This window comes from Thamnophis sirtalis, unplaced genomic scaffold (assembly GCF_051295495.1).
Source record: "Thamnophis sirtalis isolate CommonGarterSnake01/CBP01778 unplaced genomic scaffold, rThaSir2_p1.2 scaffold_4, whole genome shotgun sequence".
NCBI classification, from domain to species: domain Eukaryota; kingdom Metazoa; phylum Chordata; class Lepidosauria; order Squamata; family Natricidae; genus Thamnophis; species Thamnophis sirtalis.
The window spans coordinates 113333026-113350343 of record NW_028261384.1 but is presented as its reverse complement, the minus strand read 5'-3'; the positions used below and the strand labels follow the sequence as shown (position 1 = coordinate 113350343).

The 17318-nt window shown below is 36.3% G+C and overlaps 1 protein-coding gene across 1 annotated transcript; it reads right to left on the bottom strand.

Annotated features, from left to right (window-relative positions):
- Positions 1–592: 592 nt before the first annotated feature.
- On the bottom strand, positions 593–15518 carry LOC148046255 (vomeronasal type-2 receptor 26-like). Its single transcript, XM_087714624.1, has 6 exons — positions 15430–15518; positions 14070–14358; positions 7837–8685; positions 5224–5451; positions 3965–4091; positions 593–1494 (listed from the first exon to the last, which is right to left on the bottom strand). The coding sequence occupies exons 1-6, from the start codon at positions 15516–15518 to the stop codon at positions 593–595; spliced, it is 2484 nt and encodes an 827-aa protein (XP_087570750.1).
- Positions 15519–17318: the final 1800 nt, after the last annotated feature.

Below are 17318 nucleotides of genomic sequence, written 5' to 3'. Positions count from 1 at the left end.
ATTAATTTATCTGAATTATCACAATTTCTAGTTTGGTATAAACAAATGGTTTCAGCTATTCTATACATTTTATAATATTTTCTAATACAATATAACAATTAACAAGAAAAAAATCTACAAAAAACCACAAGGTGCATTCTGTTTAAATGGGGTTCTTTCTAGTTCAGCTGATCCTTGTTTCCTGTCTACATATGGATCTAGGTTACAAGTCTAGATGCATCATAACACTGTCCTTTTTAAATAAAGATCCTAGCAACACATATACTCCTGATATACTTATCAAAGAAACAGAGAAAAAGAGTAGCTAATTTTAAAAGCTTCTTACAATCAATTGTTGATTTCTACAAATGTTACTGATATTTATTCAAATAAAATCATAAAATGTGAAAATACTATTCTACAACTTGCTTCATACTCTACCTATATAGGACAACAGAGACCAATAGATAACCCTACTACATTTAATGTTTAACATTTAGTATTCAATTTAATATTAAATATTCCACTAAAAATGAGCAGAAAATTTTCTATTCTACTAAATAAGTTGCTGAAGATTTCCAAAGAAAAAAAAATGAAATAACAGTTTCATTTATTAAGAGTTTCTCTTAATAAGTTGTTCCCTGTTGTTTAGCTCTGGCTTAAAAATAATTATATAACATTTGGGAAAATATATGCAGCCCAGCAATCCACCACTGGAAGTCAAAATAGAGAAAACCTCCACAGCGACCATGTATTTGCCTTTGGTGCTCAGGTAGGATGGAACAAAAGAGAGCCATACACTACAGAAGATTAGCATGCTAAATGTGAGACATTTGGCTTCATTGAAACTACTGGGAAGCTTCCTTGAGAAAAAAGCTACTGTGAAACTGGCAGCTGCCAGAAAGCCCATATAACCAAGAACACAGTAGAACATAGTAACTGAGCCTTCATTGCACTGCATTATTATTTCCTCAGTTTCTGAATGGTTATCAACATCAGGGAAAGGGGGATATGTGAAGAGCCACACCATACAGATGCCTGTCTGAATCAGTGAACAAGTAAGAACAATGTAGGTGGCCAGGCCTTTTCCCACCCATTTCCTCATTCTGGATCCTGGCTTGGTGGCCATGAAAGCCAAAACCACAGTGATGGTCTTTGCTAGAACACAAGACACAGCCACTGAGAAGATGATGCCAAAGCTAATCTGTCTGAAAAGACATATTATATTGCCCGGTGCAGCAAGGAACTGCAGTGAGCAAAGGAAGCAGAGAAAGAGGGAGATGAGCAGAATGTAAGTCAGGTTTCTGTTATTGGCCTTGACAATGGGAGTATGGTGATATTTCAAAAATGTTGACAACACCAATATTGTGCAAAAAGAAAAAGAGAGAGCCAGAATAACTAGACTTCTTCCCATTGGTTCTTCATAGGATAAGAAAGATATTCTCTTTGGAATACATGAATCTTGGTCTTTGTTTGGATATTGGTCTTCTGGACATTCAGAACAGTCATCCATATCTGTAAGAGGTTTTTTTTTTTAAAAAAAACTATTTTTATTCCTGTATTATAATTACATTATACTTTTTATTGTATATGATTTTAGTGTCTTTCTTATTTTTCCATGATTTCATCCGTGGCACCAATACTTTCAGCTGGTTTTTGTACTTATTGCTATCTTTCAACATTTGGTATACTGGTTAATAAATGAAAATTAAGAGATTAGTAATAAGCTCATTAATTGTTTAGGATAAACTTTACTTAATAGCATAGTTTTAATACCAAAACTTTTTTAGTATAACTTTATTAGGTGATCAAACATCAGTATTTACTGTATCTCTATCTATATTGTTTATATTCAAATTCTTTAATAAAAATTTGAATAGAAACAATGGTTAAACCACAAATCCGCGGTAGACTAAAGCGCACTTAACGAAAGCGCGTACGTGACGTCATCACAGCGTGACAAAAACGGCACGCTGTGAGTGGTAAACTTAAAATTAACGCGTAAATCTAAACATAACACCCCCCCAAACCTAACCCTAAACCTAATCCTAAGCCTAACCCTTAACCTAACCCTAAACCTAACCCTAAACCTAACCCTAAACCTAACCCTTAACCTAACGCTAAACCTAACGCTAAACCTTAACCTAACCCTAACCCTAACCCTAACCCTAACCCTAACCCTAACGCTTAACGTAACCCTAACCCTAACCCTAACCCTAACCCTAACCCTAACCCTTAACCTAACCCTAACTCTAACCCTAAACCTAACCCTTACCTTTATGTGAATCAGCTTGCTTTAATTTTATTTTAATTTTAATTTAATTTATTTTTAATTTTATTTGTCGCGCTGCTGATGACGTCATGTACGCGCTTTATTCGGGCGCGCTTTAGTGGACCGCAGTTTTGACGGGTCACGAGAAACAATATATGTAGAGATAAAACTCCGAGTCTTCCATGCATGAAGAAGAATTTGATTGGACAGATTGAATAAATACTTAATATCCCAAGCCTACAAGTAAATGAAAATATAATTGGTTTTTGGGAAGTAGAATTCCAAGATAGCTGATCAATTGTAGATAATATTCCCGTATTCCATATTTTCAGGTAGGTATGTGTGAAAAAAATAAAACCTTGACCCTAATAAATTTTATTTTTGCTCTTAATTCATAATTTTTGGAAGAGAAAAACACTCATATACATGTGATGAGAGGCATGAGTGCATTTAATCATCGGCTGTTCTATATTAACTTGAAAATTGTCTAGAAACCCTAACTGTTTCAAAATGCAACAGCCTATATGATTTTTGGCAGGCCCAATTTTGCATATGTGTCTTCAAAATGGCTGCCAATTTTCTTCTGGATACAATTTAAGGTATTGGTTATTTTAAAGCCTTATATGGCTTGAGATCAGGTTATCTGAAGGCCTGTCTCTCCCTACTTACATCCACCCAACCCACCAGAGCAGAAAGGCAGAAAATATTGCATCTCTCCTCTTTTAAGGAAGTACATTTAGTTGGATCCTAAAGAAGGGCCTTCTCCAAAGTGGTTCATTCACTTTGTAACATCATTCCCTAGGTCCTACTTTGACACTCTTTCACAAGGTCCTGAACATCTGGTTTTGTCAATTAGCTTGAGGATGCCAGAGTAGGATGGGATTCATCAAGATGATTGCTATTACCAAGGAGGTGATGGGGTTATAGGGTTTTATTATTGTATATTGGGGTTTTTTGTAAGCCACCTAAGGTCACTGATAGTGAGTGGGTGGCCATATAAATTTTCTAAATAAATAAAATAAATAGGTAAATATTTGTTCCTGAAGGCATTATAAGAGATTGGTTTGTCATTAAACTACTGAAAAGTCTCTCAAGTGTTTCCAGCCCCTTAAAGCAAATGTTGTAAAAGATATGTTGATGTGCTCTGTTTTATCAGTTGATATAGTGGGAAAACCACGATGCTCAATTCAGGTAATACAATCCAAGGAAATTAAACTTCCCTTAATAACTCTTTCTCTTTTCTTTTTAAGAGAAAGTTGAGGGGAGAATTCTGTTAATAAATGCAGGTAGTCCTTGACTTACAACTATTTATTTCGCATGAGCATTATAATCAAAGTTATAATAGCCCTGAGAAAAGTGACATATGACCATTTTTCATGTGTTTGACTGTAGCAGCATCCCCATGGATACATGATCAAAATTCAGATTCTTGGCAACTGGTTCATATTTATGACTCTTCCAATTTTCCAGGGTCATGTGATCCCCTTTTATGACTGTCTAACAAAGTCAACAGGCAAGCTAGATTCACTTACTAACTGAACATTCATTTAACAACTGTGGCAAGAAAGATCATAATATGGGGCAAAACTCACTTAATAACTGTCTCACAATTATCCATAAAAGAATATAACACAAATTCCATACTTACATATTAATGGATCTGCTTGGTATATCCTGTAGTATTACAATATCTTATTTCATAATGTTTCTTACCAATCAGTCTTGACATCTTCCCTTTAGGACATGGAAGACAATCAAAGCAGCAAAATTGTTTCCCCTCCTGCTTTCTCCTGAAATTACCAGGGAGGCATCTCTTAGTACATAGAGAAGTAGGCAATGTCTGGCCCAGAAAAGGGGAAATATGTATATATTAACATTCTTACAACTTATTTGCAAACAGAAAAAAAATACTATAAAAAATCATATGGTTCTTGACTCTACAATTAAGAGGTATTCAGTTTACCAAGCAATTGATATATCTTAAATCCATAAGCAGTAACAAGCAACTTTTAAATAAGTTCAAATCTCTCTGTAATGTGGAGTCCTTGGTGCTCTTGGAGCTTGGTTGTATTCTTAAAGTTGTTTACGTACTTGATTAACTAATAACTTGTTATTACAAGTTATTAGTAATAACTTGTAATAAACTACAATTAAATCATAAACACTGCAATTAAATCATAAAAACATTTTAAAACATTAAAAGTAAAAAAAAAATACCTAATTTATGTAAGCTAGATATCTGTCTCATTAACAATGAGCCATGTAGAGCTTTATACCAGAACCTTAAATTTCACCTGGGAACAAACTGACAATCAGTGTAGTTGACTCTGAGGAGTGAGACGTTTTAGGTGTGCCAGATATATAGCACCTATTATTACCCATGCAGCTGCATTCTGCACCAGTTGAAGTTTCCAAATGGTCTTCAAGGGCAGAACCTTGTAGAATGTGTTACAGTAGTCTAATCTAGAGGTTACAAGGGCATGAATTACTTTGATCAGGGCCTCATGGTCCAGGTATGGATGCAACTGGTGCAACACTCAAATGTGTGCAAAGGCCCTCCTGGCCACTGCTGCCTCCTCTTCCCTCGGTGACATTGCTTACAATTTTTTTCCGGATTTATGCCACTTCAAAATCATCATACCGAACTTTACAACCTTTGTAACAACTGCAGTTGTTAAGTGAATTAAACAGTCATTAAGTATATCCAACATTGAATGTTTGTCAGAATCTATGTGACAAAGTCACAAATGATATTCACATGACCCTAGGATGCTGCAACCATCATAATTATATCTCAGTTACACAGCATCCAAATTTTGATGACAATTGTCAGGAATGTTTCAATGATGAGTGTGAAGATCCGTCATAAATTACATTTTTCAGTGCCATTGTAACTTTAAATGGTCACTAAATGAATAGCTGTAAATCAAGGACAAACATCCAGATATAATTATCTGCATTCACCAACCTACTTGGTTGAAAGTTTTGTGCCAGATGATGGCTTCATCATGAATGATGAGCTTTTTGCCCTCAGATGTCCAGGGATTCAGTTTCCCAACTTTTATTCGATGGAAGGACTGGTTGGGGAATGTGACCCAGTTTATAACATCAAATCCTACTATCAATTCCCTCTGCTGATCAAACAAAATCTCATCTCCAACACTGTTATTAAATGAAATGCTTTTTAGAAACTGGTGGAGCTGAATATCAAATAATACACAAGAAATGGTCATAATGTCATTAATGAGTAAAATGTCCTAATATGTAACAGCATCTCATTAAGAAATGTCCAATATAATGATATTGGACATTATATTTTTTCCTGAATACATTGCAATTTTCTTAAAGATTCCATATTCATCTAAAAATGGTCTCAAAATAGTCTACAATTCCCTATCACTTTTTTTTTTAATGCAGATCAAAAGAAACATTTTCTGCCTTCCAATAGAAACCTAATTAGAATTGAGAATCTGGAATAATTTCTGAAAATATGTTTGGCTTGGCTTGAAAGGGCTCACTGTCTTCTAAGAAGCTTCACAGAAGATTATAAGAAGCTTAAGGAGACTTGATGCGTATCAAGAATACATTAGATCTTACTTTTCATGAGTGCAACTTCCTATTAGAAGATTTTAACCTTTCAGATTATGAATGGACTAACATCATGTAATTCTGAGATATTCATGCATAGAAGGAATCGGTTAAGGTTTTAGCTTGGGTACAGCTTGGGTATACAGAGAAAGTGATGGCCTTTCAACTCCGATGGACATTGGATGAAGCAGATTATCTGGATCCCTTTCAGTCGGGGTTCAGGCCTGGTTACGGCACTGAAACTCCTTTGGTCGCGCTGATCGATGATCTCTGGCGGGCCAGGGATAGAGGACATTCCTCTATCCTAGTGCTCCTTGACCTCTCAGCGGCCTTCGATACCATCGACCATGGTATCCTTCTGCGACGGTTACGGGAGGTGGGAGTGGGAGGCACCGTTTTAAGGTGGTTCTCCTCCTACCTCTCGGACAGGTCGCAGTCGGTGTTGGTTGGAGGACAGAGATCGACCCCTAGGCTCCTCAAATATAGGGTGCTGGAGGTTTCGGTCCTGTCCCCCCTCCTATTCAATATCTACATGAAGCCACTGGGTGAGATCATACGCCGGCACGGGATCAAATATCATCAATATGCGGACGATACGCAATTGTATCTGTCTGCCCTGTGCCAACTCAGCGAAGCAGTGGAAGTGATGTCCCAGTGCCTGGAGGCTGTCAGGGTCTGGATGGGAGTGAACAAGCTTGCACTCAACCCAGACAGGACCAAGTGGCTATTGATGCTTCCTCCCAAGGACGGTCCAGACATTCCACCTCTTAGCCTGGGGGTGAAATTATACACCCCTCAGAGAGGGCCCGCAATTTGGGTGTACTCCTGGACCCACAGCTGACATTAGAACACCATCTGTCAGCTGTGACCAGGGGTCTTTTGCCCAGGTTCGCCTGGTGCACCAGTTGCGGCCCTATCTGGACCGGGAGGCACTTCAAATGGTCACTCACACCCTTGTCACTGGATTACTGTAATGCGCTCTACATGGGTCTGCCCCTGAAGAGTGTTCGAAGACTGCCGTTGGTCCAGAATGCAGCCGCACGAGCGATATTGGGTGTACCTAGATACACCCATGTTACACCCATCCTCCGTGAGCTGCACTGGCTCCCTATTGGTCTCCGAACGCGCTTCAAGGTGCTAGTCATTACTTTTAAAGTCCTACATGGTTTAGGACCTGGCTACCTGACAGACCGCCTCCTGCCACATACCTCCCAATGACCAACTAGATCTCACAGGTTGGGCCTCCTCCGGATACCGTCGACCGGACAATGCCGGCTGGTGACTCCCTGGGAGAGAGCCTTCTCTGTAGCTGTGCCAGCCCTGTGGAATGATCTCCCCGTAGAGATCCGGACCCTTACCACTCTCCCAGCCTTCCGTAAAGCCACCAAGACCTGGCTGTTCCAGCAGGCCTCAGGCTGTTGATCAATGTCCAGCCCCACCTACACTGAATGGATGATGTGCAATTTTAATAATGTACCTTTATTTTTAAATTTTTAAATGTTTTTATCTGTCTGTAAGCCGCCCAGAGTCCCTAGGGAGTGGGCGGCATACAACTTTTATTAAATAAATAAATAAATAAATTTTCTTTTTGGCATCAAATTTTAGAATGTGTTGGAGATCTTCTAAAAATCAAATGCCACAAAATAGTCCACATATAGTGTGGAAAAATGTCCTTTTGAATTTATTTTCAATGTATTCCTTTTCCTAATGTGCATGATATTTTTGTCTTGATTTTATTATTTTACATATTCTCCTTTTTCTTACTGGTATTTTCATTGTATTTCATTAAATTAATAAAACGGTTGGACGTTTTTTGTGTTTCAGAGATAGGAAAAACTACAATTTCTGTATCCTGAAATGTGCAGAAATTTTTAGTAAGTTTGTATGTCTATGAAATTGTACTGGAAGTCATAATATAATAAATCTAATACCAATTTATTGACTATGCATATACAAAGACTATGAATAGATTAAAGGATGAGAGCTCAAGTCTATACCTGCCATGAATGCTGTGTCTGAAGATTTAATTTTCCTCTCCACAGGTTTCTTTCCTGTTTTTGTTTAATCTGCAGGGCATGTAAAGTATGAGCTACAACATACACTGCATTGTATATATTGTAACTGTGTCCAGTCATGCTCATTTCAAAAAAAGCACTCGGGATGTCCTCCAATTTCTCCTTCAGAGTACAGAGGTCACCATCATTGTCATTCACCAAGGGACTGGGAAAGGAACAGTCAAATGCATGTACCCACACATCTTTGATAAAGCCATCTTCTTTTGATGAGAAATGGTCCCTTGCCTGAACAAAATGTTGAAATCCAGGAATTTCATTGGAATGAACTGAAAAGGACAGGGACCCATGAATATCTCGAATATCCCAGCTCCTTTGGTAAAGCACTGATGCAACATCCATATGGGAGGCCATGATCCACACCTTACCTTTAGGTTCTAAGGACACTAGTTCCATTTTAGGAAGCTGCAGCAGTAACCTCAAATGCAGAAGTGTTCTTTCATAGACAATCACTACTTTGGCTTTGCTGTTCATTGAAAGATAATACATTTCTATTAGCCAATCTAGATCATCAAAAATGCTGCTGATATAAATTGGTCTTATCTTTTTTAGGAAGGCAATACAAATGCCATGAAGAGGAAACAGTGAAAACGTCATTCTCACAAATCTTCCATTATCATCATCTTCTTTTACAAGAATCCCAACCCAGGTCCATCCAAAGTGCAAAAGCAGATAACACAAACCTTTGTATTCATAACTTTCATTAGGGACCATTTGATAGAAGGAAAAAGATTCACTTTGATCTGGCATCTCTGGATATGATCCATATATTATCTATAATAATAATAATAATAATAATAATAATAATAATAATAATAATAACAACAACAACAACAACAACAACAACAACAACAACAACTCTGCCATTGCCGGTCCCAAGCCCGGATGAGAAAGGAGGAAGGTTGGGATCAGGTTGGCATCTGGTCCCGTAAAAAAAACCCCGCCAACCCATACAATATGGTGAAAAAACCAAATAAGAATTCCATACCGCATCGGTCGTCGCGCGGGTTAACAAGGGCCGCGGCGGATGTTGGGGTCCCTGGACATCCGTCGACAAGTGGGCTACAAGTGGACCAGCCAACAAAACAACAAAAATATAGTGCAGATGAAAACCGTGCCATAATGGCCTGTTACTACAACTCAGAGCCAGAAAAAAGAGGCTATTTAAAGCGAATGTATGAATTATGGAAACAACAATATCCAGATTCAAATGTTAGTGAACAACGACTAGCAGATCAAAGGCGATTTATTATACGGAATAAAGTGTTTAGTGAAGTTGAACATGAGGAAATTCAGGCAAATTGCAAAACCCCCAAAAAAATATCACAAGCGGAAATAACTGATATTCAAGACACAACTAAAGACATTATAGTAGAACTCCCAGAAGAAGCTCTCGGGGAGGAAATAACATCACCACCACTAGAACCAGTTATCACTGAACCAACTGATGAACTAACTCAAAAACAAAAAGAATTGAAGGATAAGATCATGGAGCATTTTTTGCTTAATGAGGAAAGGCAACGTTTACCATCACTAAAAACTGTGCCTAAGAAAATTTTGGCCCCTATCATGAAAATGGTTAATGCAGTGTTTTCAACAATTGAACCGGGATCCATCTTGGAAACAAACCAGTTAATGTACAGCGCAGCTGTAATAGTCACTAATGAACTAGGCATTAAAATTAAAGTACCTAGTCACACAACAGAAAAAGCATCAAAGCCAAAGTGGAAAATCCGTCTAGAACAAAAAATCAAAAAATTAAGGGCAGATGCTAGTAACTTAAAGAACATGCATGAGCAACGGCTTAAAAACAACAAAATCATAGATCGGCTAATCAGACGATATAGATTGGATACAAGAAACATCAATGAAGCTGTAGAGATTGTAAAACAGCAGATAACAGCAACAGCTAGAAAAATTGAAAGATATGAGGCACGAATCATCCAATATAAACAAAATCAGCAATTTCGATCAGACCAACGGCGTTTTTATCAAAGTCTTAATGTAAATGGTGACACCAAAAGTGAAAAACCAGAAAAACAGGCCACAGTTGAATTCTGGAAAGAATTGTGGGAAAATGCAAAGGACTACAACAAGGAAACAAAGTGGATACATGACTTTGAGAAAAGCATTGGCAACAAACAAATGCAAGTATTAGAAATAACAACTGAGATGGTCAAAAATCGAGTTAAAAAGGTAAAGAATTGGACATCACCTGGAAAGGACCAATTACATGGTTTCTGGCTCAAATATCTGACCAGTTTACATGCAATATTGGCCAGGCAACTGAATGAAATTTTACAAAAGGGCCAAATTGATGAATGGTTGACAACTGGAAAAACATACTTGATTCAGAAAGATCCAACTAAAGGAACAACACCTGAAAACTACAGACCAATAACATGCTTGCCAACAACCTTCAAATTACTCACAGGCATTATTGCAGATAACATGATGGATTATTTGGAAACAAACAACATCTTCCCAGTAGAGCAAAAAGGCAACAAAAGAAGGAGCAGGGGCACAAAAGATCAGCTTCTAATTGATAAAATGATATTAGAAAATTGTAAGAACAGAAAAACGAACTTGAATATGGTCTGGATTGATTACAAAAAGGCATTTGACTCACTGCCACATAGTTGGATCATAAAATGCTTAGAAACAACTGGCATTAGCAAAAATATTACATCCTTTACTGAAAAGGCAATGAAACAATGGAGAACTGAGTTGGCAGTAGGGAATGAGAGCTACGGAATGGTTAACATCAAGCGAGGAATTTTCCAGGGTGATTCACTTTCACCTCTTCTCTTCATCATCGCAATGATCCCACTATCAGTAATCTTAAAAAAAATGAAATTAGGCTACCAAACAGCCAAAAAAGCTGAAAAAATTTCGCATTTACTATATATGGATGATTTGAAACTCTATGGAAAGTCAGAAATAGAAATCCAATCATTGACAAATACAGTCCGAGTATTCAGCACCGATATTTCAATGCAGTTTGGCATGGAAAAATGCACCACTGTATCCATAAAAAGGGGCAAAATCACTGCATCTGAGGGAATTGAAATGCCCAATGGCCAACTAATTAAATGCAAAGAAAATGAAGCCTACAAATACTTAGGCATTCTGCAGTTGGATAACATCAAGCATGGAGAAGTAAAAACTATTGTCAGGCGAGAGTACACCAACAGAGTTAGGAAAATTTTAAAATCTAAGTTGAATGGTGGAAATTCAATCAAGGCCATAAATACCTGGGCAATACCAGTTATAAGATACACAGCTGGTATAGTTAACTGGACACAAGCTGATTTGGACCTTTTGGACCGAAAAACCAGGAAACTAATGACAATGCACTACAGTTTACATCCACGTGGTGATACTGATAGACTATATCTGCCCCGAAAATCAGGTGGCAGAGGATTATTACAAGTGAAGCAAACAGTTGAAGAAGAAAAACATGCACTGGCTGATTATTTAAAAGAAAGTCAAGAACATCTATTAATCGAAGTAAAGAACAAAAATCTACTGAAGGCCCAACAGACGAAACAAGAATACAGAAAAGATGTGATAAAATCAAGAATGGAGAGTTGGCAGAACAAAGCACTGCATGGCCAATTTCTGGAAAAAATAAAAGATAAAGTGGACAGTGAACAAACTTGGTTATGGTTAACAACAGGTACATTAAAGAAAGAAACAGAGTCACTAATCCTGGCTGCGCAAGCACAAGCTATCCGCACAAATGCCATTAAGGCCAAAATCGAAAAATCCTCTGATGATGCCAAATGCAGACTTTGTAAAGAAGCTGATGAAACTGTTGATCACATACTCAGCTGCTGTAAAAAAATCACTCAGACTGATTATAAATTGCAGCACAATTCAGTAGCACAAATGATCCGTTGGAATTTGTGCAAAAATTATAATATTAAAACAGCAACAAACTGGTGGGAACATCAGCCTGAAAAGGTCACCGAAAATCAGATGGTCAAGATCTTGTGGGATTTCCGTATACAAACAGACAAAATACTGGCGCATAATACACCAGACATCACACTGGTTGAGAAAAATAAGGTCACAATCATAGACATCGCAATACCAGGTGATAGCAAGGTTGCCGAGAAGGAACATGAAAAATTCGCAAGATACCAGGACTTAAAAATCGAAATTCAACGACTATGGCACAAACCAGCAGTGGTAATTCCAGTGGTAATTGGCACACTGGGTGCTATTCCAAAAGCACTGGAATTACATTTAAAACAGTTAAAAATTGACAAAATCACCATCAGTCAAATGTAAAAAGCCGCACTGCTTGGATCTGCACGTATATTACGAAAATTACGTTACGATGTCCTAGGCCCCTGGGTGGGGCCCGACTAGTAACCAATGCCAAATCTGGCAAAACAACTGGCCGCTGTGATACAATTGTATAATAATAATAATAAATGAAGCTTTTTAAAGACAACTAAGTCAAAAGCTGAATATAACAAAGAAGTAATTGAGAAGCAAGCTGAAAATTGGAAAAACAGAGCTATGTATAGCCAATACTTGAAAAGTATTGAAGGCAAAGCTGACCAAAAGCTAACTTGGAACTGGTTAAGATCAAAAGCCCTGAAAAAAGAAACAGAAGGCTTTATTTTAGCAGCTCAAAATCAAGCCTTAGCTGTAATGAGAAAGACGAGACAGTCGACCACTTGACCAGTGGGTGTAGCAAATTTCACAAACTGACTACCTACAACGACATGACTGGAAATTCACTGGAAATTTTGCCAAAAGTTTGGATTTGAGTACAGCAAAAACCACTGGGAACATCAGGTTCAGAAAGTTTTAGAGAATGAGAAAGTCAAGATCTTGTGGGACTTCAGAATTCAGACTGACAGGCACTTGGTGCATAATACACCTGACATAACAATACTTGAAAAGGAAAAAGTATGGTTCATTGACATCACAATTCCTGGAGAAGCACAAATTGGAAATAAACAGCAAGAAAAAATCACAACGTACCAGGACTTGCAAATTGAAGTTGAGCGGCTGTGGAAAAAGAAATCACGTGTTGTCCCAATTGTAATTGGAGCCCTTGGAGCAATACCTAAAGAGCTACCTCGTTATTTGGAAATTTTAAATTTATCAGACTTGAACATTCTGATTCTAAAAAAACCCACCCTACTTAGAACAGCTTATATCCTCTGACGTTACCTTCACAGTTCCTAGGTCTTTGGTTAGGACTCGAGCTGTTGAGCTACCAACCAGTCCCAAAGGCTGTGAATCTCACCAAAGATTAACCGAATAATAATAATAGGTAACAGTTTTTATCGGGGCACTTGGACCATGTCCAAGAATTTTATAAGTTACATCAACAGAACTTCAAAAAACGGCGCTACTCAGAACATCTTATATTTTAAGAAGGTACTTAGTTGATACCTAGGATGCTTGCAGAAAACCGTATCAACCGTTAGCACCAGTTGATGTGATGCCTTTTTGAATATTCAGTTGTCTGAGTGTCATGTTTAAATGAATAAAGTATAATAAATTAGTAATTAGTAATTAATGTTGAATGATGATTGGTGATTAGTAATTAGTAAAATTAGAAATTTGGAGAATGGAAGGAAATTACTATTTTTTTCCCATAGAAATAAATAACTGATGGACTAAACCTTCCCAAAATTTAAGTTTAAATGAAAAATTTTAAAGATTGTCATTTTATACAAAAATTAAAATTGAATTTTGCATTATATCCAGAGGCATTTTACCCTGTTTTTTGTAATAAAAAATTATCAGGAGGCTACCTTTTGAGGATAAAATCTTCTAAGTACAAGAGAAAAAAATGAGAGAAATATCATCAGGTGTTATTATTTAAGAAATAAGGGTTTTTTTCTTAGCTTTTCTCTAAGGAAAAATATTTTATTATATCTGTTACAAATATATGTGATTTATGAACTTTGTAAAAAGTGATCTTGCATATGTGAATATCCTTAATTCATTGAATATTTTATGATTGCACCGCTCGACCATTTAATTTCATTTAAAAAAATATTTTATTAACTTATATTCTTTATTCACTTTATGAAGGATAGATACTGTATATAATGTTTCCAAATTACAGAAATGTAAAAAGATCAATTATTGCATAATATAATCTAATGATTCATTACAAGCCCTACCTGTGGAACTTTGTAGGTTTTCAAGATATCTCCCAATAAAAGAGAAGTTTCAGAATAAAGAGCTCCAATGACTGCGACCAAGTTGTTCTGGAAGCCACATTTATAATTTGGGATCAGTCTCTTTAATGGTGAAAAAAGTTTCATTGTGGTATGATAAGTCCATGTTCCATCATAGCTTTCAAAAATATTGAAGCCCAAGGTGATGTTGGGCAAGATTTGAGGATTTTCATTGATCTCTTTTACAGCAAATATTAAAGCTAAAATATGCTGATAAAACTTAGGCTGAACCCTGCAATTAAAAAGCATTGTAAGAGGTATTCTGTATCTAACAAATAGTATTGTGACAAATGTATCATCTATTGAATTATTCTGTTCTTGACTGCAGTGCTTGATCTGTCTTGCCAATGGAATAAACTTTATCACAACAGCACAATGTCTCTCAAATTGTGACATGGTGGACTGACACCAGATCAGTTCATATTTCTCATAATATTGCCTGACTCATTTTCTGGTTTATGCCATTTTTTATTTCAACACTGTTTGTTGTTTTCTTTTGTTTTTGTAATTCTAGAAGCTGAAGAGAAAGACATTTTGAAGTCCTATAGTCTTTCTCAGGAAAGACATTTAAATGACTAATAATATTTTCTGCCTCTTCTGACATTTTGAGGTCAACACAATGAAATGATGGCTGCAAGACGATTGAGAAGGCTTTGGAAGATGGAGACATAATTAAAATATTTGCCACGTGAAGGTGCCAGATAAGGTCATTAATCTATATTTTTAGAGAGAGAGAGAGATATGCCATCTTATTGTTACTGAGTATAAATGATTTTAAGAACCTATATTAATCTGACAGGGAATACATACTTTAGGTTATTAAAATACACTTTAATTTTTAACAAAAATATAAATATTTTACTGCAAAGATGCCTCTCAAGATGGTATATAATCTAAATAAAAACCATGGTTATAATATTTAGAACTAACATATTTTATCAAGTTTCAGCACATCTTAAATCTTCCCTGTGATAAAAAATGAATTCTTTTTCCATGGTAGAAATTGCCATTTTCTTCAAAATTGCTATTCCAATACCAAATCCAATCAGTTAATTAAGTGAGAAAAACTTCAATTAGCAAACTCATGGTTTAACCTGTTTCTATGTTGTAATAATAAATCAGATAATTTAATTCTTCCCAGAAATCCAGTGAAAATGAATAAGAATAAAAAGAATCACCATCTCATTAATGATTAACCTGGAAAATTTACGTATTTCACCCCATACCTAATTCTATTGCTTTGGTGGATTATTATTCCAGAATACCATCTGGAATACTAATAATTATTATATAAAAATCTTACATGGGTTCTCTTATAAATGAATGGTGGGGATTTTTAGAAAAGGTAGCTGGATCTGCTGGCATGAAGACAAGAGAAGTAATAGCACCCATGGTGACGTCACCGGACTGGAAATAATTATGAAGAATAGGGAGAGGATCATTAAGCTTGCAATTTTTCATGTCAGATTTGTAAACCATTGCAGTCAAGAATAGGAACAAAGCAATGAAGATCATTATGCCAGATATATGTCCACAATAGAATTGATTGAATAAAGTTTTAGAATCTTCAAGGTTACATAACAAGGAACTATGCAGTCACCCACTCCTCACAATTCTCAATTTCTTCTGAAACTCTGAAAACAAGTCCTAATAGTCCAGGAACTATTCTGATAGCATTTCACTATAACTAGACTAGCTCCAAATGGGAACTGCCAGAGATTTTATGTACTGCTCATAAACACTAAATTTTGTTCTTGCTATTGTATAAATATTACATATAAGGGCTTTAAATACAGCCATAATTCAGAATTAATAATAGTGCTGCTAATTATATATATGGAGAAAAATAGCAATAATGGCATTTTTATTTCTCTATAGTATTGTGGAAAAAAAAGGTTTTCTCATGTGTAAATACTTATTATTTCAGTCTGGCTAATAAACATCATTTTCAAAGAACCAACTTCAAAGAAATCCATTTATGAATGAAAGAACATTTTTTGAGGGAAAAAGAGAATTTTCCTTCTTTTTAGCACATATACTGAATATTAAGTCAGAATGTCTAGAGATGGCTTTGCCTCCAATTGGGGTGCAATTTCAGAACAAAGTTAATGGATGTAGAGGTTCGGGACCCTTCAATGGGAACATGTGCTAAAAAATAATTCTAATTTTTAATTTGCTTGACAGCTAGTCATTGTAAAACAGTTTTGGTTTCTAGATTAAATGGAAAGTTAAGCTTTCTGGATAAAATCCAGCGGAAGCTACTTAAGACAACCAACTTGGTGTGTTTAGAGCAACATTATATACTATAAAAAACTCACACGATTGCCCTAAATCAACATGAAAGTTTATAAATCAACATTTCCTTTATATAACAATTACTACTTAAGGCTAGTTTTTCTCCACTTTATGTCTGCATTCTGAGGGCATGAGTATATATAACAAACAAAATTTTATGATATCATCAAGAGAGTAAAAGGATTGAAGTGAAAATGGGCTGTCCATACAGCAAGAAGATTTGATGGCAGGTCGACCAAAACAATCATAGAATGAATCTCACTTGATAAAAAAAGTGTCTGCAAAAGAAACCTAAAGCAAAATTAATCAACGACATTAGCAAGTATTGTGGGCTCCATTGGCAAAAGAAAGTTCAGGACTATATTGGTTGGGAAAATGTGGAAGAGGGCCTTCATCCTGCAGTGGGCTGGCAATGGCTAAAATGTTGGTTTCATATATATTTATGAAAATGACGACAATTTTCCAGTAATACATGGTATGTCAACATTTGTCTTGGTCTACTGTTTCTTTTCCATGACATGTTTCTTGAGCTGAGATCGATAAAAGTATTTGTGGACCCAACCTAGATTTATATCTATTCGAAATGCTCAATATAACACATCTACTATGCTCTTTAAAATCCACGTTAATTTTAAATTAATCATACCATAAACACCACTGCATCCAAATTTCAGGTCATGACCATCTAACTGTAAAAATGTCTAGTTTCTTGTCAACAGTATTTCATCCAGACCAAACAACAAGCTTGTTTTTTTGTTTGTTTGAAGTTTATTTATATGCCGCCCTTTTCCCTGGGGGGACTCAGGGCGGCTTACAACTCGAAAAGGGGGGGGGAAATAAACATTTAACACATAGGACAATACGTCATTAAAAAACACAACATTCGTATCATTCGGG

Excerpts from the sequence above, each read along its gene's own strand:
- LOC148046255 (XM_087714624.1), bottom strand. The coding sequence starts at position 15,518 with ATGGGTGCTATTACTTCTCTTGTCTTCATGCCAGCAGATCCAGCTACC. Across the intron at positions 4,092-5,223 it reads GGCACAAAACTTTCAACCAA|ACATTGCCTACTTCTCTATG; the intron begins GTAGGTTGGTGA and ends TTTCTGGGCCAG. Across the intron at positions 1,495-3,964 it reads GAAGATGTCAAGACTGATTG|ATATGGATGACTGTTCTGAA; the intron begins GTAAGAAACATT and ends AACCTCTTACAG.